Raw genomic sequence first — 27,296 nt, forward strand, 5'->3', positions numbered from 1 at the left:
TGTCCATAAATTAAGAGGATGTTTTATATAGTCCATTCTTAAGGAGCTAAAATTGTCTATTAATTAAGAGGACGTTTTATATAGTCCATTCTTAAGGAGCTAAAATTGTCTATTAATTAAGAGGACGTTTTATATAGTCCATTCTTAAGGAGCTAAAATTGTCCATTAATTAAGAGGACATTTTATATAGTCCATTCTTGAGGAGTTAAAATTGTCCATTAATTAAGAGGACATTTTATATAGTCCATTCTTAAGGAGCTAAAATTGTCCATAAATTAAGAGGACGTTTCATATAGTCCATTCTTAAGGAGCTTAAATTGTCCATTAATTGAGAGGATGTTTTATATGTCCAAAATTTAAGAGCTTTAGTCTGAAAAAAAGGAATTCTGGGATTGGAAAATGGAAGTTATTTGGAAGCACATGATTGCTGTAGAAACATTGCTCAGTTTGCTGCTTATTGTTTTCATAGCAGTTTCAATTGCCATTTTTGTTGCAATTTATAAATGGGGCAACTTTTTTAGTAGATGGAATAGAGAATTCATGAGAGTTTAAAAAGGGTATTCTAGCTGTGATAAGTAATGAAGGTTCAGAATAATTTTAGAAGTGCTGAAAGTTTTGTGAATTTGTTTTTTTTTTCTGTTATAGAGTTTTTCTTGAAGTTCTGCTTTAGATTAAATAAAACCCTCTACATTTTGGCAACCAAGTGTATCTACCAACAAGCAAATGCTTCACAGAATGAGCTTAAAAAGCTTGGTTAGAGAAAATAAATTCATGGTCTCTGAGAAATATGTGCAATATTTACTGTATCTTTTTCTGTACATCCATATTTGGGTGACGTAGGTCTTGAAGTTTTGTTGTTGGCTATACACTCAACAGTGCTTTCTTACATTATACAATAAGCATAACTTTTGTATATTTTTGCATTAGTATTATTAAAAATTTCCTTTTTTTAATAGAAGAATCAAGATGCCAGGTCGTAAAAGAAAAAAAGTTGAGTAGAAGTAAAAATGGTCAAAGTGAATCAAAAGGTAAATAATTCCTAAAAAATTTAGTTGTTGCTGCTTGCATGGCTTTCCTCAAGATTCAAATGTTAACAAAGTCTTTGGATTCAATGATTTCAATCAGCTATAATTTAAAGTAATTGACCTTAAGATATGAATAAAATATGAATAAAATAACACAAATCATGCAGATTGACATATAGAGTGTGAAAATATTGTATGACTCTTTTCCATAAATTGTTAAAGTGTAAAATGAAAGCAAAGATAGATTATTGCAAAAATATCTATTATATTGTAGCAAACACCTGCATGAAATTTCAAAATTTGAAATAAATTTAGAGACATTGTTAGCTTGTCAGTTAAGACATGATTTTCTAAAGTGACTTTCTTTTTCATTTCAGGATCACCAAAATTGTTTATGGAAGGTAAATTTAAATATCAAATCATTTATAGCAAATCAATTTTAATGATAAGAAAGATATTTCAGAAAAATTTTTATACTTACATTTTAATTTTTTTTATCATAACCATAGGTTAACATGTATGGATACAAGATGTGATGTGGAAAAGGGTATACATGTATTATTTTGTTTATTGCATACTTGGTAATGGAAAGTGGTCATTTTTGACTACTAGTATATATGTGTATCATTTTTTTTAACAGGAGACCCTATATTTTGCCTAATGGATATGGGAGTATGGTGGCCTGGATTTATGTTGGATGTTTGTGCAAATGGTGTTGTCTCTGTGGCATTTTGGAATGAAAATTCTATGTAAGTTTATTTATTTTATAAAGATTTGGAGAATGCTACCATTTTTTATAATGTAGATGCATATAACGAGAATGTATGTAAAAACATGGTCTAGAATCTTTGTCTGTAATATACTGTGGCACCTTCATTACTAACTTCCTGTAGACACTGCCTATCTAATACACTGTACTACTTAAATTGTCATCAAATTATGGTTATTAGCCCTCCCTACTCTATTTCAGGAAATATTTTCAAAATGATAGGTTGACAGATGTTTAGAGATTATTAAATCAAAAATCGAATGTATTATTTTATATATATAGGGTTATCAAAAAGTTTGTAGACAGATGCAATAGAATTAATCCTATGAAGTCTGCATACAAAATTTATAAGGAACATAAAACAACAAAAATGTTAGAAATTTTAACTTGTTACATTGATAATTTTCCAGATTAATTAACTCTTCTGAGTTGAATATATTTCACAGTCAAGATTTATTTGGATTTTTTACAGAGTGAAAAGATCATTGTCAAAACTTGTAAAATTTGACAAGAATTCAAGCTTGATAATATCAAGTATAGGTAATATATTTAGAAGAATATATTTTGTTAATGTTTAACAAGTTACAGTAAAACACACTTATAGCCAACATGCTTGATGCTTTTAATGAATTGACACTTGAAATTTAAAAGTTTCATTCCCCATGATTTCAAAAATATACATGTATTACAAATTTTACAGTTATAACAATTGAATTATGCTTAAGGACATATGCAAGTTACCTTACCTACTGGTAATTTTTCAAGATCAGATGCTCATACACAAAAAATTGGCATGCATTACTAGGTTTTTTTTGGGAAGATATCAAATCATGAATTTTTTTGCATTATTCAACATGTTCAAAGAAAAATATACAAAAATTTTGAAACAAAAATTGTATATTTTTTCCATCAAAATTTGTTCTAGAAGAGGTGTACAAATCCATATATAGACATTAAAAGTATTGCACACAGGTCCTTGATTTAGTGGAACTCTTCAACTATAGTGAAGAGCCCAATAAAGTTCAAACTATAATGTTGTGTATGACCTTAAAGTGAAGTAAACTCGTGCATTCCTAGCATTTTGTTATATAAGTATGTTTTTCTGTGTATTTCTTTTATTCTAAATGTTGCTTTATTGGTACTAATAGATGTGGCATTTCTACTGAAAATAATGTTTACTCTAAAAATTAGCAAAGCCAAAGGATAAGATCAAATTTCTTCTGAATTTCTCAGAAAAAGGTAATGAAATCTGCACTGCACTGTACCGAACTTAAAAAAAGTTTTTGTACTTTATGTTGGAGTATATAACCCTAATTACACATAAAGATCATGATAATTTTCAAACCTGCCACTGCAAAACCTTTCAAGACATAGGTAGTTTATAGCTTGAATTTCATGCTCAAAAAACATTGTATGTAACAGTCTGCCATTTTGAATTTTGATGGGACTTTCCAAGATTCTTTTGTTTGTTTACACAGGTAAATCACATGATTTCTTACTGGAGTTTGATGTTATCATCTATTGTTAATCTGCAGATGGCCACCTGTGTTCTGATAATTTGTAAACAAGCAGTAATTTCAAGTCAAATCAACAATGAAATCATATGCATCAAAAGTCATCATTAAGGGTTGGGGTCTAGGCGTCAAAAGTCATCATTAAGGGATAAAGAAGGGAAAGGTCTGAGAGGAATATAATTAAGAAACAGTAGAAATGCCTATTGTATTTAAGACTAAATCTAAATTTAATTTCTGATTCTGATAAGGCCAATTTTCTACAAAACTGATGCAGGAAGGAGGCGTTTTATTCGCAATAAAATATTGAGGGAGGTATTTTTTAAATTGTAATTTTCGAATTTTCTTTAAAATAAAGATAATTTATTTACGGATGTACTTTTCATGTCTGATCAAAAGGATTGCTTTATCCACTGTGTGTGAACATTGTAGGCAATGTCTTCGAATGTATTTTCAATCAAATTAGTAGGGCTGGGTATTGGCCAGAGATTTTATATTGCGATAGATTAGAATATTTTTAACTGTATTGCAATATTTATTGCAATATTTTCAGTGAAAATTACAAAGGCATTTTCTTTTTATTAACTTTAATATACACGGAATGTTCATAACTTGTATAAATTCAACATTAATGCAGTGAATGTGTTCCTTAACAATGGAATAATCTTTAATTTCAGAAAAATTAGAAAAAAAGAAACGCCACAGCTTGATTAAAATATACAAGGATGACCTATGCTTTGCAAGCTCAGCGGAGCTATCATCTGACACTTCCATCCCCTCAGGAGATTCAACCTCTTTAGTCAGTGAAGAAAGTATGACAGTCCAGTCCTCTGTTGCAAGCATGGATGCAACTGTGCCCAGTACAAGTACTGCAGAAGAAACTTCTGGAATGATGTGCTCAGCAACTGTGTCAACAGAAACTTCCTCTAGCATTCGTGGTGCCACATTGTCAGAGGAGATGTCGCAAACCATTTGGGCGACTCCAGAAATTGATTCAACTGAAAGAACAAGCAGTCCAGCTATTCCGGTTGAAAGTACGTTGTGTGAAATCACCTTTGGAAGCTCAGCGGAGCGATCATCTGACACTTTCATCCCCTCAGGAGATTCAACCTCTTTAGTCAGTGAAGAAAGTATGACAGTCCAGTCCTCTGTTGCAAGCATGAAAAAAATGGGGGTGATGTCTAAGGATGCAACTGTGCCGCATTCAAGTACTGTACAAAAGACTCCTGGAATGATAAGCTCAACAACTGTGTCAACAGAAACTTCCTCTAGCATTCTTGGTGCCACATTGTCAGAGGAGATGTCGCCAACCATTTGGACAACCCCAGAAATTGATTCAACTGAAACAAGAAGCAATTCAACTATTCCTTTTAAAAGTACGTCGTGTGAAATCACCTTTGGAAGCTCAGAGGAGCTATCATCTGACACTTTCATCCCCTCAGGAGATTCAACCTCTTTAGTCAGTGAAGAAAGTATGACAGTCCAGTCCTCTGTTGCAAGCATGGATGCAACTGTGCCCTGTACAAGTACTGCAGAAGAAACTTCTGGAATGATGTGCTCAGCAACTGTGTCAACAGAAACTTCCTCTAGCATTCGTGGTGCCACATTGTCAGAGATGTCGCCAACCATTTGGGCGACTCCAGAAATTGCATTGATTCAACTGAAAGAACAAGCAGTCCAGCTATTCCGGTTGAAAGTATGTTGTGTGAAATCACCTTTGGAAGCTCAGCGGAGCGATCATCTGACACTTTCATCCCCTCAGGAGATTCAACCTCTTTAGTCAGTGAAGAAAGTCTGACAGTCCAGTCCTCTGTTGCAAGCATGAAAAGAATGGGGGTGATGTCTAAGGATGCAACTGTGCCGCGTTCAAGTACTGTACAAAAGACTCCTGGAATGATAAGCTCAACAACTGTGTCAACAGAAACTTCCTCTAGCATTCGTGGTGCCACATTGTCAGAGGAGATGTCGCCAACCATTTGGACACTCCAGAAATTGATTCAACTGAAAGAACAAGCAGTCCAGCTATTCCTGTTGAAAGTACGTCGTGTGAAATCACAATTGGAAGCTCAGCGGAGCGATCATCTGACACGTTCATCCCCTCAGGAGCTTGTACAACTTCCACAATGTCTTAGTTGTCAGCTTATTTAACCTCTGTAGTCAGTGAAAACAGTCAAATTAATTCTGACACTCTTCATACACAACTGGTCATTGGTGAAATGCCACAGAAGTCTCTGTTACCTAAACCTTGCAAGGCCCTTAAAGTCAAACTGCCTGCATTTGATCAATGTTTTGATACCCACACACAGATTTACAGAAACACTATTAATACAGGGCTTTACTCACCCACTGAAAATCATGACAATCAGGCTCGGTCAGATGACAGCATCTTAAGTACAGAAATAAACCATTGTCAAAGTATTAACTGTCAACCACAGATTTTCAGTGCTACATTCGAAGCAGATTTGCCAGCATCTGATGATCAATCTGTAAATCCTATCAGGGAAACCTTGTACAGACAGTGTACATCTTTGAAACCCAAGGGTCAAAAACTGCTGCTGGCTGACATGAATTTTTCTGATGATGAGGAGGAATTTGGAGAAACAGACAGTGATAGAGAATCAGTGTATATCCCAGACTTTGACTGTGAAGGCGTTGATGACGACAGTGATGTGTCGGATGAATGGGAATTTCCAAAAGATACTCCTGCTCCTGACAAACATGCTCCAGACAAACATGCTCCTGAAGAACATGCTCCTGAAGAACATGCTCACGACAAACATGCTCCTGAAGAACATGCTCCAGACAAACATGCTCCTGACAATTGTGAAAATCCAGATTTGTTAACATCAAGTGTTCCATTCAAACGCAATATATTGCCAAACAAATGTATTTTGGATGAGACAAATATAAAGATTTATTCGAAGAAATATGAACAGAATTCAAGCAATTCAAAACATGGTAGACTTTATGATACGGTGCATTCTTGCATGTTGTGTTATAAATTGGTGACGAATATACAAACTCATCTTCAATATAAGCATAGAAATGAAAAAGAGGTGAAGGAGATCTTGGACTTAAAAGAACAGATAGACAAAGTAAAAGAAAATGATGAATATAGGTCAAACTTAAAGAAGCGTTTAAAGAACTTACAAACTCTGATTAAAAACAAAGGAAACAACAATCATAATCAAAGAGTTCTTGCAGCAGAAGAAGCGGAAATATTGCTGACCAGACGCAGAAAGTCGAATCAATTCATTGTCAAAGATTACGGACCATGTCCGAATTGTCAAGAATGGATTGTCCTGGAAAACATCACAAAACACATGGTCGCATGTCCTATCCAAGAGAATATTGATTCAAAGGGCGCGGCTATTATTCAGTCCAAAATTATGGCAGGTAAAATTTCTTCCTCAGCGTCAACCAAGTTAAAAACAGAAGTTTTCCCATCTATGATAAGAGACAAGACAAGCTCAAGGAGACCATCTTATCACAGTTTTAGGTAACATATGGCTTATGAAAAATGCTGGAAACAAACTTAGAAGAAAAAACTTTACAAGTTTTAGAATGAGATGGGCGGCAAAGCTGCTTTCCCTTCTTAGAGAAGATTCGCAAATCCCCTCTGCTTCCATGCACTATTTTATAGCCCCAAAACAGTTTGATAGAGTTGTGTCTTGTGCAGTAAAAGCTTGTGAAGAAGATGAAAATGCTGACTTGAAAAATCCCAGCACTGCAATTAAGCTAGGCTACGATTTAAGTAGATTAGCAAATGCAAAATTAGGAATCGGAATCAAGGAGGGTAATGACAAAGCAAAAACAGAGGCCAGTGAATTTTTACAATTGCTAAGAATGGAATGGAGCGTGAAAGTGACAACGCTGGCAAGAATTACATTGGATGTGAGGCATTTCAACAAGAGAAAAGAGCTCCCCGATCCATCTGATATAGAGAAACACTGCTTGAAAAAACAGCTTTACAAAGTAAGTAAAGATATTGTAAATTTAATATTTACATTTACTTTAATTAAATTTACTGTTTTAAGTCAAAGTTGGTAAAGATCATATTTACATCAACTTTACTTGACCTTAAATGTGATGTAATGTCCCACATTGAATTAACTTTCAGGTGTAAATAAAAGCATCCCTCCAGATTTATGTATGCACCTGAAAGTAAACAAAGTAGGTTTTCTCACTGATTCTTGGGTTTGAACCCGTTGAAAATCGTATGATTGTATAAGGGAAAAAAAATTATGTATATTTTTAAATCCCGTAGGATTTGCAAACACCAAGAGCCCGTTCAACAACAACCCTTGTTTTGCTGTGGGCGGAGTTGTAATTTTCCTCTGCCTGGCTGCTCGGGTTAGCTTTTGGGATCATCATTCGCAATGCATATGCCGAGTCTCCAAGAAGCCAACCGTCAACTCTGTGGAATGATAGAAATATAGGATCTCTAATGATTTGCTATGGTATAGGGTCATAGGCGTCGGTAGCCCCCCCCCCTTTTTTTTGCAAAGTTATACCTAACAATTAGAAACATAGCATGATAATAGAGGGTTCAGCCCTCCACTTTTTCCTCGCAGGAAAGAAGATTATTGTTCCTTAATTTACCTTGAAAGATTGAGAAGTTGGATTCAGAAGCATACTAGCCCCCCTCCACGGATTAGGATTTCCATGATTTTGGGAATTGCTTTTTTCTCAATATTTCTGAGGATTAGGCTAGCCCCCCCCCCCCCCCCCCCCCCACTTTCAATTTGCTTCCGACGCCAGTGAGGGTTTTTATCCAACGAGCCACCAACATGGTTAAAATATAGAAAAATTTTAATTTATCGTGTGGCAGTAAAAACAGAATTTACAACAAGACAATTGATTTTGTATTTACCGCCAACCGGTAAATTCGAAATTTATAACATATACGTGCAAATTGATAAAATTTATTTATTTTATTAATTATGTTCAAATTAAATTCAATACCTTGTTTCCATATGGATTTTCAGTGCGGAGTTTGAAAACATGAACGCATCGTGGGTTGACCCAGACCATTTGCAAACTAGATTGGTAAACCTTGAAATTAAAAATAATGCAGATTTCAATTACAGATTTTCTCGGTATTCATTTAATGTAATATAATAGTGTAGTTTTGTTGAATGAAAGAAAGAAAAGAGAAGAATGATCACCTTAAAGAAGCGTCAGCAACCACTTGTACGTTCATAGCGTGGAAGCCCTTCCGACAGACGTACTCTGGTTCATTGTCTTTGGGTGCTATGATAGGAATTTAAGTCCCATCAACGGCGCCGAGGACGTTTGGAAATCCCGCAATCTGATAAAATTCATGTTTTGTACGAATTGCATCATTGCCTACAACAGTAAACATGCTGATTTTAAAGAGCGTCCCATTCATGTAGATGTATATATACAAAGATGTACTAAAATTCTATAGATGTAATAATTATATTTAATACATCCGAAATCAATGATATCTATACATGTATAGCGGTACATGTACTAGAAATTTTAACTTGTACACACCAGTTGGAAAATTGATGTTATGGAGCCTATTGCAAATGCTTTTGGTCACGTTATCAATTGCTCTAGAAACACTAGCTCTAGAAATCCCGTGTAGGTCACCGCACTCAGAGAAAAAAGCTGCCTTCGACAACTATCTTACTGTCACTAGAACCTGAAAAAAGTGTACGTATCATAAATAATTGAACCTCTATTTCATACGTGTGTCTGAGAGAGAGAGAGAGAGAGAGAGAGAGAGAGAGAGAGAGAGAGAGAGAGAGAGAGAACTTGCCATACATTTACATGTAGATGTAGATAGGGGTTGGGTGTTGGAAGAGAATCAGGACCTTGGTTTCGTTGTAATTACTATTCAAACATAGATTCACTTACAGCAAATATTCACAATGTCTTTTATATATAATAATAAGCCCGGTATTTACATTATTTTCAGTACAAACTTGAAAGACGGCGTTCAACCAAAATGAATGAATTCATTTTTATTGTGCACTACGATACTTTATAGCATATAGTATACAATAATTTTTCATGGGGTTATGGTTTATAATGGTTCAAATATACTTATATGAATACGTATGTAACTTTCTATTGTATTCTCATCAATTTACTATATGCATCTTTAAACACCAGAAGATGCCAAGTTATTGCTGTCGTTTTATACTAATTTTTTTTTAAAAAGCAAGTTACTTATTAGTGTTACCGGTGTAATTTGCATTTTACTTGATATATATTTACAAAATTTTAGATAATATTAAAATGTTCTTATATTTAAAAAGATGCTATATCGTTTGCGAAATCGTATCTAGGCCTACATAAACTCTCTCTCTCTCTCTCTCTCTCTCTCTCTCTCTCTCTGCTGCACACCTAATCATAGAGCGAACATTGTCAATGTGTAATTTAATAAAAAAGGTGGAAAAAAAGTTAAAAGTATATAAATTTTATAGTATAAAAGTTATATAATAAGGTCTTTGTATTATAGTAGTTGACACTAACACATTTCTGTGACTGCATGTTGTATTTTCCTTCCGTGTGTACATGTACCATTCATTAAATGAAATATATAACGGCAGATAACTCGAAATAAACATAGTTCAAGTCGGACTCGGTCTTCGGTAAATTTATTCACCTGTGTGAAAGCTGAGAGTGCATGGCTCCTGTTGGTGTCCGGCTCAACGTCCTCCCTGACAATATCTATGAGGCGGAAAAGAAATTCCCTTGGTAGACGATACCGCTCGATCACCTCCATGTCATTCAAAAAGTCTAAGGGGTTTGTTCTGTCTCGAAAAACACGTTCTCTTCTTATTAGTTTTCTCTGCTCGTCGTCTGCTAATAAAACACGGCGGCCATTTTTATTTGTTTACATGCACGTAAATCAATTTAAGAGTGCCCCTGACAGCTCGTAGACTTAAGAGCAACTTCCATCGTAACTCGCAACTCGCAACTCTTAGTGAAACGCACTTACGTGCAACGTTCACGTTTACGTCTACGTTTACAATCTACGATACGTTAGTGAAACGGTCGCCAGTAATTGAAATATCATAATTATCGAAAAGTAATGTTATCGGAACCATTTCGAGATTTTCAATCGTACATTTCATTTTCTTGGCAAAACTATTCATCATCAATTGTCAGTAAAGAAAAAAATCTATTTTGAGTGTTTATGCATAATAGAAATGTGAGACGTTTACTATGTTCCAAAAGTAACGTATCTAATTTGTATTCATTCAGCAGTCAACATTGCTCATCAGTTCCTTCATAGCTTTATTCAGTATATCACAAACAACTGTAAGCTTTTTGGGAAAAAAGTAAAAGGAAAACCCCCTTAAGCAAAACTGCCCCCTAATGTTACAATACAAGTTACTCTATTTTCCTTACTGCTATCAGATCAGATATGAGAGGACGCATCGTATTTTAACCTGATAAGGTTTGGATTGAGTAATTTGTCAGAAATTGATTTGGTTTGTTTAACTACCAAATTGATAAAAAATTTATAGCTTTTTAATCTTTATTCTAATATCAAACGAAACATCGAAAAACACATTTAATATTTAATATTTCGTGGAAATTTACGATAAGATAAATTCATCAAGATAATTTTGACAAAAGTAGAGCTAAAGTCGTTGGAAGCAACGAGTATGTTTTCAGCTGCAGATGAGAGTCGAAAAAACAAGTTATAATGAATAATTAAAGGGGCATGGTCACGATTTGGGTCAAATTTTATATTTCTGTTTTTATTAATTACAATGCTTTATGAATGCATTTCTAATGATCGAATGAAATTTGGGTGCTCGTGGATGAGTTTTAAGCAAGATGCAGGGCTCACATTTCTTCGTCATGTAAACAAGGCTCGTGTCCTGTTTTTATTTACATAGGTTCAATATACCAGTAAGATATTTTTTTCAAGATGATTTGTCAATATTCTTATTCATTTAAAGCCTAAATGAACAGTTCCTAATGATTAACACATTCATTTAAGGTATAAAACTGGAGTTTTTACTTCAACATTCAAAATGTAAACAAAAGCTTTGTTTACATAGCGAGGAATTGTTAGCTCTGTAACTCGCTTATAACTAAACAAATGACACTCAAATTTTGGTTGCCTTTTAAAAATGCCTTTCTGAGGCATTATAAACATTAAAATCGAAAAAATAATTGTTGACCAAAATCGTGACCATGCCCCTTTAACATGTGTGTTTTTTACTTTTACAATAAATAAACCAAGCTTATATTAAATAGCAATATGCCTTACGTCAACTACAACAGCGCACGATATTAAATTGACGTTTAATCTCTAGCAATTTCAGAAGATGTAAATAAAATATGGACATAATTATCTAAGTCATTTCTAAAAAGATAACAAAAGGTTAATATAATGGTTAATTTGTTGCACACCAGTCCTCCATAATTTGTCGTTTTGATAAATTATAATAAGGCTTTGTACGATCTGTCTATGCTTTGCTTCCAAGTGCGCTGTTACGATACCTTTATAAAAAACGATAATAAAAACCAAGGACTTCAAAGGGTCTTTGTTAATATATATATATGTATATATATATATATATATATATATATATATATATATATATATATATATATATATATATATATATATATATATCAGGCTTGGGGTAATGCTAAATGTAATGGTAATGCATTGCAATGCATTACATGTTTTCAAAGTAATGCTAGTAATGTGTAATGCCACAAAATTAGCATTACAAGTAATGGTAATGTAATTCATTACTTTCTAAAATTTAGTGTAATGCTGGCATTACATGGCATTACTTTGCATTACTATGCTTATTTATGCATGTTCACTTTAAAAAAATGTGATGAATAAATGAATAGCTGAAATTGAATTTTATTAACTTTATTATAAAGAAGAAAGAAATAATTCTTGAAATAAAAATGTTTTGGTTGTATTAAAAAAGATTTTTAAAATTTCATTTTTAAATTGTTCATATTACTAGATTTAACAACACAGTTTCATAACATTTTTATGAGTGTTGTTTTTAAGAGTTTTAAATCATTTAATCAATTTACTCCAATTAGTTTGCACTTCAATAAAGATGTGTCAACAACACACTATGCCCCCAGGATAACCTAAGTATCAAAACAATCTATTGTTATAAGAAGTGCTAAACACCCCAATCCCCTTCCCTATGCCATATCCCAATAGAATAGGGGACAGACATGCACCTCTAATGGCGAAATGAATGCACTGTCCATCCATGATGAAACTCAAAATCACTTCCAATATTATAACCCGTTTGAAAATAATTTTACTCTCTCTCTCTCTCTCTCTCTCTCTCTCTCTCTCTCTCTCTCTCTCTCTCTCTCTCTCTTTCTGTTGTACATGTATATTAAGTACATTAGTTTGGACTGATAGAAAATACAAGATTCATGTATTTTTTCTATTTTTTCACTTAATATATCCCAAGATAAAGGTTGTCAAACAATCTTTCAGTCCCAGCTTCCACTGCACCTGTAGAACGTTTATTTAGTATAGCTGGAAAGATTTTCAAACTAATAGGAAGCAGTTAAAAGATGAAACCTTTGAAACTTTGATCATAAAGTTCAACAGCAATCTTTTGTCTTAAAGTGTCCTCAGCATAAAGAAATCCGATTAAAATATATTAAGAAATATAACTTGGCAAACCCCTCTGTCTATAAATTAATACAATTAAGTGTCCAAAATTATAAAGATTTGTGTTATTTGGAGAAATATCTCTATTTAGCTTTTTAATAACCGCAACATTATTCCATAAATTGTTTTCTATTATGCACGAATCTGTGTCTCTATATCATATCTGATATTGTATCATGCCAAATATCTATAAATATCTTTTTACTTATGTAATATGTTGTTCATAATGCCACACGATTATTATATATTGAGCAAATAAAGAATGACTCTTGTATACATAGTCATCGAATTTGAACCTGATACTGAACATGAACCTGTAGATATGTTCAAAGAGTGTTTTATATTTGAAACATTTGCAAAAACTCTTTATTAGCTTTACTTTTTTAAAACAAAGTAATGGTAATGGTAATGCATTACTTTACTCATGTAATGGTAATGTAATGCATTACTTCAAGAAAATCAAGTAATGGTAATGGTAATTTAATGCCCAAATTCATGAAGTAATGGTAATGTAATGCATTACTTTACAATGTAATTCGCCCCAAGCCTGATATATATATATATATATATATATATATATATATATATATATATATATATATATATATATATATATTTCATTACGTACATGTATCACACTTGACCTTGTCAACGTTGAGTAAAACCTGGCATTTGAATTTCATGAAAGCAGTACATGTGAATGCGAAAAAGCAGTTGAAATTTTTAAACAAATACTCTTTAAAGTCCTCAGTTATTTATGATTTTGTACTGTATAAACGTATCATAACAGCGCACTTGGAAGCAAAGCATAGACAGATCGTACAAAGCCTTATTATAATTTATCAAAACGACAAATTAAGGAGGACTGGAGTGCAACAAATTAACCATTATATTTACCTTTTATTATCTTTTTAGAAATTACTTAGATAATTATGTCCCCATTTTATTTACATCTTCTGCAATTGTTAGAGATTAAACGTCAATTAAATATTGTGCGCTGTTGTAGTTGACGTAAGGCATATTGCTATTTAATATAAGCTTGGTTTATTTATTGTGAAAGTAAAAAACACATATGTTAATTAATCATTACAACTTGTTTTGTCGACTCTCATCTGCAGCTGAAAACATACTCGTTGCTTCACAACGACTTAAGCTCTACTTTTTTTCCAAACTTTTCGTGATCAATTTATCTTATCGTAAATTTCCACGAAATATTAAAAATTAAATGTGTTTTATCGATGTTCGTTTTATATTAGGAAAAAAGATTAAAAAGCTATAAGTTTTTTACCAATTCGGTTATTACACAAACAAAATCAATTTCCGACAAATTACTCAATCCAAACCTTATCGGGTTAACATACGATGCGTCCTCTCATCTCTGATCTGATAGCAGTAAGGAATACAGAGTCACTTGTATTGTAACAATAGGGGGCAGTTTTGTTTATGGGCGTTTTTCTTTTACTTTTTTCCCCAAAAGCTTACAGTTCTTCGTGATATACTGAATAAAGCTAGGAAGAAACTGACGAGAAATGTTGACTGCTGAATGAATACAAATTATATACGTTACTTTTGGAACATAGTAAACGTCTCACATTTCTATTATGCATAAACACTCAAAATAGAATATTTTTACTGACAATTGATGATAAATAGTTTTGACAAGAAAATAAAATGTACGATTGATAATCTCGAGATGGTTCCGATAACAATACTTTTCGATAATTATAATATTTCAATTACTGAACTTTCATTACTGAAATGTCAATCAACGAAAATTTAGAACGATCAAAGTTACATCAAAGAAATAAAAAACAATCTGGTCCAATTAAAGCTAAAAAAAAAAATAACACTTATGCCTTGTTATTAACGGCGCACTTAGCATTGCGCCAGTTTTTGACTAAATAACCTTATTTCCTGACATTTTCTGTAGATTTACTTATTTTCAAAAAATTATTCGGTCAGGTCATACTAGTATTGTCGCTTTACTAGGCTAAGCCAATCATTTAAAAACGTACGACCTCGTAATCCATATAGTGTAAAACTGTAGTAGGATGTTACAAACATAGTAGAACATATAAACTATATATTGTAGTTTGGTGTAGCTGTAAACAAAACAAAATAAATTGGATATTGCCTAATAACTTTGTAAAAAGCAAATAATATCAAAACTTCATCTTTGATATCTTAACAGAAAATAAATAATCAGAAAAATCGATATCAAGTATTTAAAGAAGTTTTATGCCATAATTTGTCAATGATAGATATGTAAGCTAGCACCAATTTTGTCTAGGAAAATTGAGCCACCATAAAATCTATTGATTCCACACTATTTATGTAGTCTTAATACCTACTATGTTTGACGTCATATCATCCCTATATTCACACATTGTTTGTCACCAGCCCCAGTCATAGGCTTTCCCAAAAATTTTTTTTTTTACTTTTTTGTCCCTATACTATATTTACGTGGTAGAATGAAACTTGTATACATCGATTTAGGTGGAAGCGTTTTTATATACTCTATAGACAATAGAACCGAACTTCAACTGTTCATCTATATTTTACTTCCTCTTATAACTCAACATCCTTTCATCTTTACAAAAAGGTCAAGATGAAAAATAATAACAATGCGTTTTAAAATAATCAGGGTTGTGATTAGTTCGTCAGAAGCAGAAAAAACCCAATACAAATAATTATGCCTCTTTTATTATCACTAGTCTCTACAAGCTAACTCGTTAGTAGATAGGAAACAGCTCAAGGATGTCAAACTGAAAAAAGCCCGTTTGTACATGTTTTAACAGTGCCAAAATATTATATTCAAGTTTATCGAGATATATTTTAATATCATACTTAATATTTGAGTAGAAAAATCATACTAAGAATGTATAGGGAAAAAATCATCATTAAATGAAAAAGAAGTTGTTTTTACTTATTACCTGTATGTAAAGATTTATAATAATAAGTGAAATGGTTTTCTTGCTTTGACATTAGTCCTGCATGAAACCGAATTTACATAAGCAATAAAAGCGAAACAAGGGACCATCGATTTTGTATAATAAATTTTTTAAACATATTGATATGAATAGGGCAAATGTTTACTGATTGGTTGATCCTGAAGAGTGAATGTCTGAACTGTTGTATAAATTCTAAGTTCATGTCAAATTCATTATCAATATATGAGTAACCATTAGGTAACTGTAGATGACAAGGACGTAAAATGAAATTCTTGGCAGTGATTTTATGTATTCAGTATTTTACATTGGTATATTCTTCTGGACAATATTTACTTTCTTCTTCGTACTTCATTAAACAAGGGCATGTTTCCGAAACCACGGATCTAGGTGTTTTCGCGGTTTACAAACTCGAAATTCCGTCTCTTGTAGAGTGTGCATTGCAGTGTGGAATGCACTTCCTTTGTAACGCCTTTGACCTTTGCTTTCTTAAAGGTTTGTACATTTGTCGATTCCGCAGTGGACATGCAAACCTTACAAACGCCACTACACAATGTGAACTTTTTGAAAATACAACTGTAAGTACAGTTTTTTTTTACGAACTTTAAACCTTGTAACAGAGGTTTTTTTTTAATATAAATCGAGCAGAATCCTGCTTCAAAATTTGACCAAATAATTTTCTTTCAGTGTAAAGTTTGTAAATAAATCATTTTTGGGCATTTAAAAATATTCATTGACAAATGAATTTCAAACTTTAAAAAAAAGAAATTCAATGAAAATTCAGTAGGATTTACAGTCTTATTTTCTTATCATAAGTTAATATAAGGAATATTCCGGCCCTATTTTTAAGAAGAAATCAAAGTACTGAGAGTACTGAAAGACGGGGTTTTGAAAGTTTGAATTTGTAATTGTCCTGGATTTCCTCGGATATACTTCCAAAATTTATGAGTTTGAATTAGTGGTTGCAATCTATGTTAATTCGGCTTTTTTGCAATTGTCTGATACTTTGTCTAAATTGTACTCAATCCCGGCCTTCATAATCATAAATTGACACAACGGTATATTATGTAAAATAAGACCCCAAAGAAATATTTTTAAAATTAATACTAACCGGGAAAATCAAACAACTATATCAAAGTAGATAATTTTAATCATTTGATTTATTCAATCCACAAGTCGGACGGTATCCGTAATAAAAGTTTTATGAAAACCCCGAAAACTCTAAACCTGCTGAATTAACAAACAAAGTGAACATTTGTATACCGATAACAAACACAGGCACCTGACGTTAGAAATATTTTTTTTACAATAAGATTCCAAGAACTTTGACAATAAAAAGATTTGTCACGGTCGCCATTTTGATTTTTAAGACCGACTTATCTGACACGATTTTCTTCATTTGCGATACATGCAAAATTAATAGGTAAAAATAAATCCGTTCGCCACTCGCTACTTTTTTGTGTAAACTCGTGCATCACCTACACGAATTACGATACAACCGTTCCTTTCATTAAAAATCATACTCCGATAATCAGAGACAAAAATAACAGAGATTGTCAACTCCGCCATTAGCGTGTACATGTTACCGGACCAACCTTACTTTGAGAACTACAAGTGCAGCAGCAATCTTGTGTGTAAGTCATTAAATTTGAACCTGATAGGGAACATGAACATGAACCTGTAAATATTTTAAGCATGTTTTACCGGTATTTATGAAACATTTACAAAATCTCTTAATTAGTTTTTAAATTACTTTTTTAAAACTTATTGACTTTTCACAAAGTAATGGTAATGCATAACTTAACTGATGTAATGGTAATGTAATGCATTACTTCAAGAAAATTAAGTAATGGTAATGGTAATTTAATGCCCTTATTCATGAAGTAATGATAATGTAATGCATTATTTTACAATGTAATTCACCCAAAGCCTGATTCCAACTAAGCCGGAAAACATGAACATTAACATTTAACTTGGTTCTTCAATCGATAAGATTGTATATATGATATGATGTATAAGTCTTCCAAAATGTATAATCTATTATAGATTTTGTTTACAATGCATTGTTTTAAAATTAAATTCAGTTTAATCAACTAAAGAGCCAACGAACGAGAAGGCAAATTCAGACTTGTTTTTATTTTCTTCCTTTAGAGACGAACAGCAGTCATACCGCAATTAGACTGGAAGCCAATGAAACCCCTATTTGATTTGTAAAACATCTGTATATAACCCGTCCCGATTTTAATTTCGGCTTGCGCATGAAGTTTCGTAGTATTAAAGTGAAGGATTGTCAAAATAAAATTCACAACTTTTCAAAAATTGGCACATTGCGTTTGGGAACTTTATTTCGATTCCACCATAAACCTCTTTTATTGATTAATGAGGTCGTACACCAACTGAATTGTCAACGGCGCTGTGCATTCAGTTACGTAACCCATTCCACATTTGAACCCGAGCAAGAATATTTCAATCAATAAAACTATTTGTTTATTTTCTAAATAGAATTTTGTTTATACACAGAGGACTTAATAAAGGGTTAATGCGTGTTTTTATAATACATATTTACTGAAATGCATGAACACTTTCTGCACTATTTTCTTACGCGTAGACTCAATTCATGGGTTCTACGCGTGCCTTCCGGTATGAGACTTCGGCTGACAGTAAACCAATAGACGGGGTCATGTGACCCTATCTAAAAAAGATTAAAAGACTTTACACTAAAAATCTAAACATTTTCTCTTTAATATCTAAATATAATTGTATTGTATACAAGCTTTTTAATACCTTATGTAAGAATTAAAATTCGATGGCCAAGCATAGTTACAGAATTTCTTCATACTTGACAATTTGATAGACTTTGGTGAGTAAAAAGCCTAACATCATTTGTTTGTTGCTATGTGGTCCCGTTGCCATGGTAACCAAGGGTAAAGATGTAAAAATGGCATTTTAATTCTTATTTGAGAACATATTGTGAGTAATGTGCAGAACTTGGGATTTCCAGGGTAGAAAAATTTAACATTTTCCCATTTCGACTTATTAAAAAACCACACAAAACTGATTTCAAAACTTTGTAACGGTTTCCGTAATTACATTTAAAAAGTATTGGTTTTTTCATCAATTTTCTGATATATTTAAATCATTGAAAATAGGACAAAGGCTGTTTTATGTCTTCGATAGTTTACATTAGTGGGGAAAACCTTTTAATATGGATTCAAAGTAGGTAAGTTTTGCTATTATTCCATTTTAAGTCTCGATTTCTTATGGCAACGGTTACCCCTAGCAACTAACTTTTAGTGGCGTTTTTTGCGTTTCACACTTAAGTGTGTCCATGAATGAAATATAAGGAAAATTGGTGACTTTGCATGGTCAGACCCTTTTATAAATCTTTGATTCTTACATAGAATTGATCCTAACAAAAAGTAAACCCCAACTAAACACTGGGTTTACTTTCTGGGTTTAGTCTGGGTTTACTAAAGTGGACCCTGAGTAAACCCCAAGTAAACCCACTGTGGACACAGCGAGTAATCCCCGATCAGAAGTATCGGACACTACATGTGTATTCGGAATATACAAGGGACCAGAAACACAAGCTGTAGAATATTAACATAAAATACAGGTCTGCTTCACACTTCATTGCGTACAGTAGACCTCAAAAGCATTTCTCAAGTAAACACAAAGTAAACCCCAAGTGGACCCAAATTTTCAAAAAGTAAACACAAAGTTAACCCAGAAAGTAAACCTGGGGTTTAGTTGCGGTTTACTTTGGTGTTAGGTTGGGTCTGATCGGTACTGTATATTCAATTTAAAAGGACATGGTCACGATTTTGATCAATTTTTTTTTTTTTTTTTCGATTTGAATGTTAACATTGCTCCGGTAATGTATTTTTGATAGGCAACCAAAAATTGAATGTCATTTGTTGAGTTATAAGCGAGTTACAGAGTTTAAAATTCTTTTCTCTGTAAACAAAGCTTTTGTTTACATTTTGAAGTTGAAGTAAATATTCCAGTGTAAGTCCTCAAATGAATGTGTTAATCGTTAGGAACTGTTTATTTCTGCTTGCAATGAATGAGAAGATAGACACATCAGCTTGAAAAATATTTTTACTGGTATATTGAACTTATGTTAACAAAAAACAGGGCACGAGCCTTGTTTACATGATGAAGAATTGTGAGCCCTGTATCTTGCAAAAAACTTATCGACTAGCACCCAAATTTTATTTGATCGTTAGAAAGGCATTCTTTAAGCAGTGTAACAAATAAAAACAGAAAAACACTTGACGTATTCTACTCAAAATTTTCAAAAATGTTCTTATATTAAAATAAATTTCAAGGCAATGTATCGTATGTTGGTGTCTGAACTACAACTAAACTCAGTGATTTAAACTTATCACGAACACTGCAAAGCGGAGCATCCCCTCGCAAAATGAAATATTTTGGAGAGGGGGGATGCAATATTTAGGATAAATTATTGATGTAATTAAAGAGACTATATATTTACACTGTATCTTCTTTTAAAAAACTCTTTAAATTATTTTGTTTATTCCTATCCCCATGCCAATCCGAATTGTATCTATGGAAGGGAAGAGGGTCATTTACGTGATTGTACAAATTCTCCCATTACTACCGAAAACACACAATAAATGTTTTAAACTTTAGTAAGTAGTAGTTTTATTCGGTTTATTCAGTGACATACATTGGGCATTCAGACAATTAGTTAGGCTAATTTAAGTTCCATAATGGATATGAAACATAGCTAAGATATAGCGATTTGTAGTATGTCTTATTGAAACATTCGAGTTAGTATGTCCGAATTTGTACTCCAGTTTATGTAGTAGAGTGAAATTTTACAGGTTTTTAATATTTTAATTTCAGAATATTGATTTCTTCATTATTATTGAATCAATTTGTTACTTTTCAGGAATTTTACTATTGCAGGTTTTCGATTTATTAATTACATAACAGAAAATGATTTCAATGGTGAATGAATTAATTATTCAGTCGAATTATTTAAATTGATATTTTGTGTTTTTATTAACATTGGTTACTCCTCATTGGAGTACACCTGTAGACTCTATTTATAGCATTTATTTGAGTGGTCACTTAGATTTGGTCATGTGATTATAGGAGTACTTGTATTTTTTCATTCTGATTTCTAAATTTCATGCCGAGAGGCTAGCCATGCGGTTTTAACTGCCATATTCGAATTTTGAAGTTGCTATATATTTTATGCACGTTTGAAGTATTTTCCTGCACCTAGAAGGTTAGTTCTTTTAGTGTTATACAGTGTAATTGGGTTAACAATTTGTTTAATTATTTATTTATCTATTTCCTTTTCTTTTCCCACTTCAAATGAATGTTGGAATGTTTGAGATAGAATGAGAAGAGAGTGAATGGCCTATGTGAGTTTGTATTTGTATGAATGCAGTCAATAATTAAAGTAATCTTCAAATTAAGTTTACCATGTGTAAATAATTGTGTTTTTCTAAATAAGTTTAAAAGCTAGGAGAAAGATTGTGAGTGCATTATAATTATAAAGAGGTATAGCGCCTTTTCCCATTATTTCGCCTACACCTGTGTTTGGACGGATAATGCCTGTTACAAAAAATAGCTTCAGGTACCTAGCTGTCGCAACATGATTTTTGAAACCGGGATAAACGGTAATGATTTTATAATGGTGTCTGTAACAACTGATTTTTCATAAATTCGGGAAACTTTGTATTACAGTAGTTGACATTCTGAACCGTGATAAGTTCAAGCAAAGTGAAATGGATCTAAGTGTAAATAGAGTACATGTACAGTTTTAATGAAGAGAACTGCTTTTATTTGGTGTACTCATACTGAGTTAAACAGGATAATCTTTTTTTTTAAAAAACCAGAAGATTAGATACGTGTAACTTAATCTCTCTATTTTGTTCATGTTTCAATTGAACAGTTTAAGTGAAAAAAAATACTACTTAGTGGATTCGATCCAGCGACCACAAAATCAAAAAAGATCTCCGCCTTACCACTAGGCCACGTATCTAACATTTTCAACAAATGCATTTTCAATATATTAAGTGCGCTATACCTCTTCTACAGTTTTATAATGCTTAAATATAAATATCCATACATTTCAAAATCATATTTTTTTCACATTTAGTTTTGACATACACTTAAATTCCACGACCTACATGTAACTGGTAGAAATTTGCATGACCTTCGCACCTCATGGGAGGTATGACATGTTATTATATGTATATATGATATGTCTGTTTATATGAATATATTTTCTTCCCATTGTTGAAAAATATATATAAAACGGGCAGAACTTTTGCTATATTTTAAAATAAAGTTAACCAAAGAATTCGAGTTTATATGCATAACTTGGATATATGTTTTGTTCATGTAGTTCAACTGATTTGCATGAGTCGTTTGTTATTTAAAATTTATTCGGTTTGTGTGAAACAGAAACTTTATTTGAGTTAAGCATATTTATAATAAGCTAATAAGAAAGTTAAGGTATCCGATCCATATTAGGACCAAATTTTTCCAACCTTAAACATCTATCATGTATTTAATACTTTGATATTTATTCAAAGCATTTAAGAATAGAAAAAGATTTAACGAGAGAAATTTTCAAAAATATTATAAACTAAGCAGTAATTAATTAATGAAGATTGCATTAAGGTCTATGGAGACAAGCACGTTTTTTAAGATAAAAAAGTAATTACTAGGAATATCCAAAAATGATTTGGTGGAAAGGTGTATTTTATCATTAGAAATTCAAAAACTATTGAAAATAAACTTTATACCCTGTAGGTTTTTTTAAGAATTATTTTTTTTATAGCGAGCGCAGAGAGGCGGCGCGAAGCGCCGCTCGCGTAGCGAGCTCCATAGACAACGTGTACGAACGGAGGAAATTCGAGTTGAAATCTGCACATTGTTCAAAGAAAATTTTGTGGACCCGCGTGAAAACGTTCTACTATCCCAGTGGTCCTTTGCGGTGCATAGCAACATGGTGGAACAGGAAGCGTTTCTAAGGAAAATTCTTCCCTTTAAATCGCAAACATCTATTTTATTTAACAATACAAAATCCTTTAAAAACACGAAAGTAAACAACACATATGCTTACGTAAAAAAACTGTACTTCTCTGAACTTTTGTTGACATATGACGTCATTACCTTTCCCGAATTTATCCGAACATTTACGAAAACCGTAGTGATCTCGCGCTATCTTTTAGAAGTGGATCAAGCATCTTTACAAGATGTACATGTAGGAAGTAGGCCTTCTCAGTATCAGTGTTAATGGCGATTCGTTTTGCTGATAAGTTTTGTTTTGATTTTTGTTTTGGTTCGTAAATACACATGCAGGTTCCACGCTCAATTTACTGTATATTGATCCAATCATATATGCATACGTTAGGTAACGTTAAGTGACAAAAATTTATCGAAAGAGAACATTTTAATTATTATCAGATTACGTGCAGCCACGTCATTTTGTAATAAATGAATAAAACAAAAATGAGAAAAAAAACCTGTTAGAATATCTACAGGGTTTTTTAATAGTTGCATATGTGGCCAAATCTTTAAATAATATTGGATATCACACACTAAAAAAGGGGGAGAGCAAATGTCTACAACGCGGTTTTTATATCATACAAAAAAAATAAATAAATACAAAATTGATGTTACAGAGGAAAATAATTAAAACACAAATAACAACAAGGAACAAAATGAGAAATAACACAAACGCGCAATTTATTGTATACTGATTTAATGATCATTAATAAAAAGCAAAGGAATGCTAAATTAAACATTATTGTATTTACATAAAAAAAAAACTTAAACGGCTTTGTATTTTACACCTAAATATTTTAATAAGTCTGTTTAACATTTTATTAATGCTCAGTGATACATGTAGTTTGTGTGAGTGTATTAGGCTAAGGTGGGAATAAATGTTTCATAACTTCTGGTTTCTAGCTTGCGGTGGTAAAAGTTTTCGAGACAAACCCAAAGTTTTTGGTTGGGCAAGTCCACACGTTGCATTGAACAATGATGAGAGATGTGTATATACTAGTCCCTTCTGCGCTCGCCCCAACGGTCACACCGTAAAACATATTAAAATAAAAGCAAAAGAGGGGGACAACTCTTAAGAAAAGGAAAAGGTCATTAATTAGGACACATTCCACACTTACATATTAATACTTAAATAGGAAAATTATGTCCAAGTATACTGAGTATTAGGCCCATACATATCTGTTATGCACTCAGATTCAATGAATCGTAGGCTATTGTGGATCAGATACCTTAAGTGTTGGAATTTGCGTTTAAACTTTAGAAAATTGTTTGGTTAAATTTTATTATAAATTCAATAAAAGGTCATGCATGCAAAATTTGCATCAAGAGTTATCGTTCTTGTATTTACTGTATTTTAGTATATTCCAGGGGAGTTTTATTCTGTTATTTTGATGTCATGCCGAAATAAACCCACAATAAAACAACGAATGGGGTTCCTGTTATTATTCCACTCGGTTTCATTTATTTAACAGAGTAACATACCTACATTGATAAGCATGAAATTAATCCACGGTTAATAATTTTGACGAACTTTGTCAAAGTGTCTTCTAAATTATAAACCTGTTCTTTTCTTTAGTAATTCGGGAAATATAATCCGAAATCCGACTCAAACGGCTGCTTGTTTTGAATCAATTGGGATAAACTTATTATTCTACTCTGACTTCAGGTTTTTTTTCTTTGGACATCTTTCGAACTCCCCATTTCTATAAAGCGTTTGTTTCTTACCTTTACAAGGCCTAAATCCAACAAAATATAAAGTTGTTGATTTGAAGTGTTATCTTTCGTGAAGCGGAAATGATTAATGACAAGTTGTACATAAAAACTTATTTTAAGTGTTAATTTTAACGATATTTTAATAAATACTTCACATAATTACTTGCAAATGGATAGTGTTTGTCCTTACAGCCTGCTTATAAAGTGTAGAAAATTTGATAAATATGCATGCACGAGTTATCTTTTAATTTTGCTTAAAATACTGAAAAGGACACACATACATACATACACACACACACACAGCAGCGATGCTATATCCCCTTCACAACTAGTTGCGCGAGGAGATACATATACCATAAGTGTTACATTCAGGATTGACTAGCGAATTCTTTAACTAAGAGGAAGATACTCCATTTTGTATAATGATAAATATTCTAACATTTGTTCATGTCATTACATTGGATGCGTTTTCTAAGCTCTGTCGGAGAGTGTTCGACAGGATCGATTCATAAATATGCCGTTCAAATTCAATACGTAATGTTGACGCACACAAACAAATTACCTTTACATGGACTGTTCCTAATATATTTTCAAAAATTTCACAGCTACATTGTTTTAGCTTGTTTAATAAATACAAAGGTCTATGTCATAATTTATGATTAAATTAATATAAATCACTCCGGCACCTGAGCGTCAAGGACATCTAATGGATGTGTATACTTCTCACAATTGTGGATAATTGCAGCTAAGATGATTTATTATAAAGATATCTATAGTTGTTTTTCTGTCTCTTACAGTTTACTAAATTGTATTCTTGATGTAATTTTACTCGACGGATTTTTTCTTTAACTGTTTAACTATTTTCCGCCTTTTTGGGAGTTGATTTTTAATCAACTCTTCTATGCAGTCACTCGGACAAACCGAAAGTGAAACAGTGTCTGGACCTCGGCACAAATCATTGCTCCTGACAAGACTTAGTTCTTGAAAATAATTGATGAATTCGATGTGATGTATGCTAAAGCATTGTTTTTCAAGGAAACTTATTTACAAATACCTTAAAAATAGTCAGATTTTAAATGGTACGAACAATTTAAATATTTTTTGTAGTCGTGTGTATTTCTACGCCAGAGTTCAATATAGTCTCGTTCAATGCGACGCTTGGCTGTCTCCGTAAACCCTTGTCGGAGATTTACGCTGTCAGCCGAGCGTTTGGTTGAATGAGACTATAGTTCAATATTGCTTGGATCCATACAATTTTCGAGAAATATTTCTACCACTGATACATACTTTGATTGAATTAATTTTATCTTTCAATATTATTTAACATGATTCATATGGAGGTTTCTCGACATTCTAGTCGAAAAAGTTCAAAAATTCATATTATAACAATATGCGTAATTCAAATTAGAAACTACGTATACGTATACTTGTCATGCCAAAAAACATATCATTGATTTTAAAATAAATAAACATCGACAAAATCAACTCCCGTCAGTTCTTCAGTACTTTGATTAAATTATGACATTAACAAATAATTAGTTTTGATTTGTGTTACATTGTTTCTTGTCTAAGTTACATTAGTATAGTAGTAAAATTAAGAGTTCCATTTCACTTGTTAATAACTTCTGCTTAATATATATCCCTTAATATGGTCACCATCTCATCAATTTATAATATTCTATTTGTCATTAACTCATTCGTTCATATTGTTATGTTCTTCTGTAAATTATTATGTTTTTTTCTTATTTGTAGAACAAAAGCTGCCACAATGGAGCACTCTTAGGAGCTCAAGGACCGTGTGAGATCAGTAAGTTGATGTCACAAGGTTACGGCATCATAATAAAACTATGTGTTTGTATTCTTTATGGTGAAGATATATTTCAACTCAATAAAAACTACGTGTCTGTATTTTATCAGGTTAAGATATATCTTTAATAAAAAATAAACTTTATTATACCTCAATATGATTATTTTATATAACGCAACATCTGATTGGTTCTAGACAATCACGTGACCGGGCGACAAAACGTCATGTCTCCCGGGGACAAAATATCATGTCACACCTCTTCGGAAATCTCGGGTTTTTTCATCCCTAAGGTATGAAAAAGCCAATATGAGCATACGATGTTAACAAATATGGTAAAAAATCACAAATATTTCATTTTTTTTAAAATTCTCTTAACGCTACAAAAATCAATTTTACTATTTTTGATTTGAATCTGTGAAAACAAAGATAGACAATCAGAAAACAAAAACAAAAACCACAACGTTTTTGATTTCGACAAGTCGAAAAATTATCAAAAATCGACGTATGTTGTATTATCATTTGTTGTTTGGTATAATAAAACTTTTATGGCATGGATGTTCTGGAAATATGAAGATTTATTCCCCCAGAAAAATTATATTTCCCTTCGGAAATTTTATTTTTCATTGGGTATACCTTGCCAGTTTAGTGATTGTCATATTTGTCTATGTTTGATTGTCTTTCTGTCAATATATATGCCTTGCTCTTCTGTTTCTGTTCTTTCCGACTCTCTTAATTTAAGATGATGTTTATCAACTCTTTGATTGTTATTTTGTGTAATTGCCATCCTCTCTTATGTTTGTCATTAA

General features: G+C 32.3%; 1 protein-coding gene and 1 pseudogene across 1 annotated transcript in view; both read left to right on the top strand.

The window, feature by feature from the left end:
• Positions 1-569: 569 nt before the first annotated feature.
• Positions 570-27,296, top strand: part of LOC128174683 (uncharacterized) — a 131,508-nt pseudogene continuing 104,781 nt past the window's right edge.
• LOC128172710 (fucolectin-1-like) overlaps positions 16,181-27,296 on the top strand; it is a 29,908-nt gene continuing 18,792 nt past the window's right edge. Inside the window, exons 1-2 of the mRNA XM_052838474.1 lie at positions 16,181-16,492; positions 26,436-26,490. Coding sequence (XP_052694434.1) covers positions 16,181-16,492; positions 26,436-26,490 — 367 coding nt within the window. The remainder of the gene's footprint in view (positions 16,493-26,435; positions 26,491-27,296) is intronic.

Source organism: Crassostrea angulata, chromosome 2 (genome assembly GCF_025612915.1).
Source record: "Crassostrea angulata isolate pt1a10 chromosome 2, ASM2561291v2, whole genome shotgun sequence".
Taxonomy (NCBI): domain Eukaryota; kingdom Metazoa; phylum Mollusca; class Bivalvia; order Ostreida; family Ostreidae; genus Magallana; species Magallana angulata.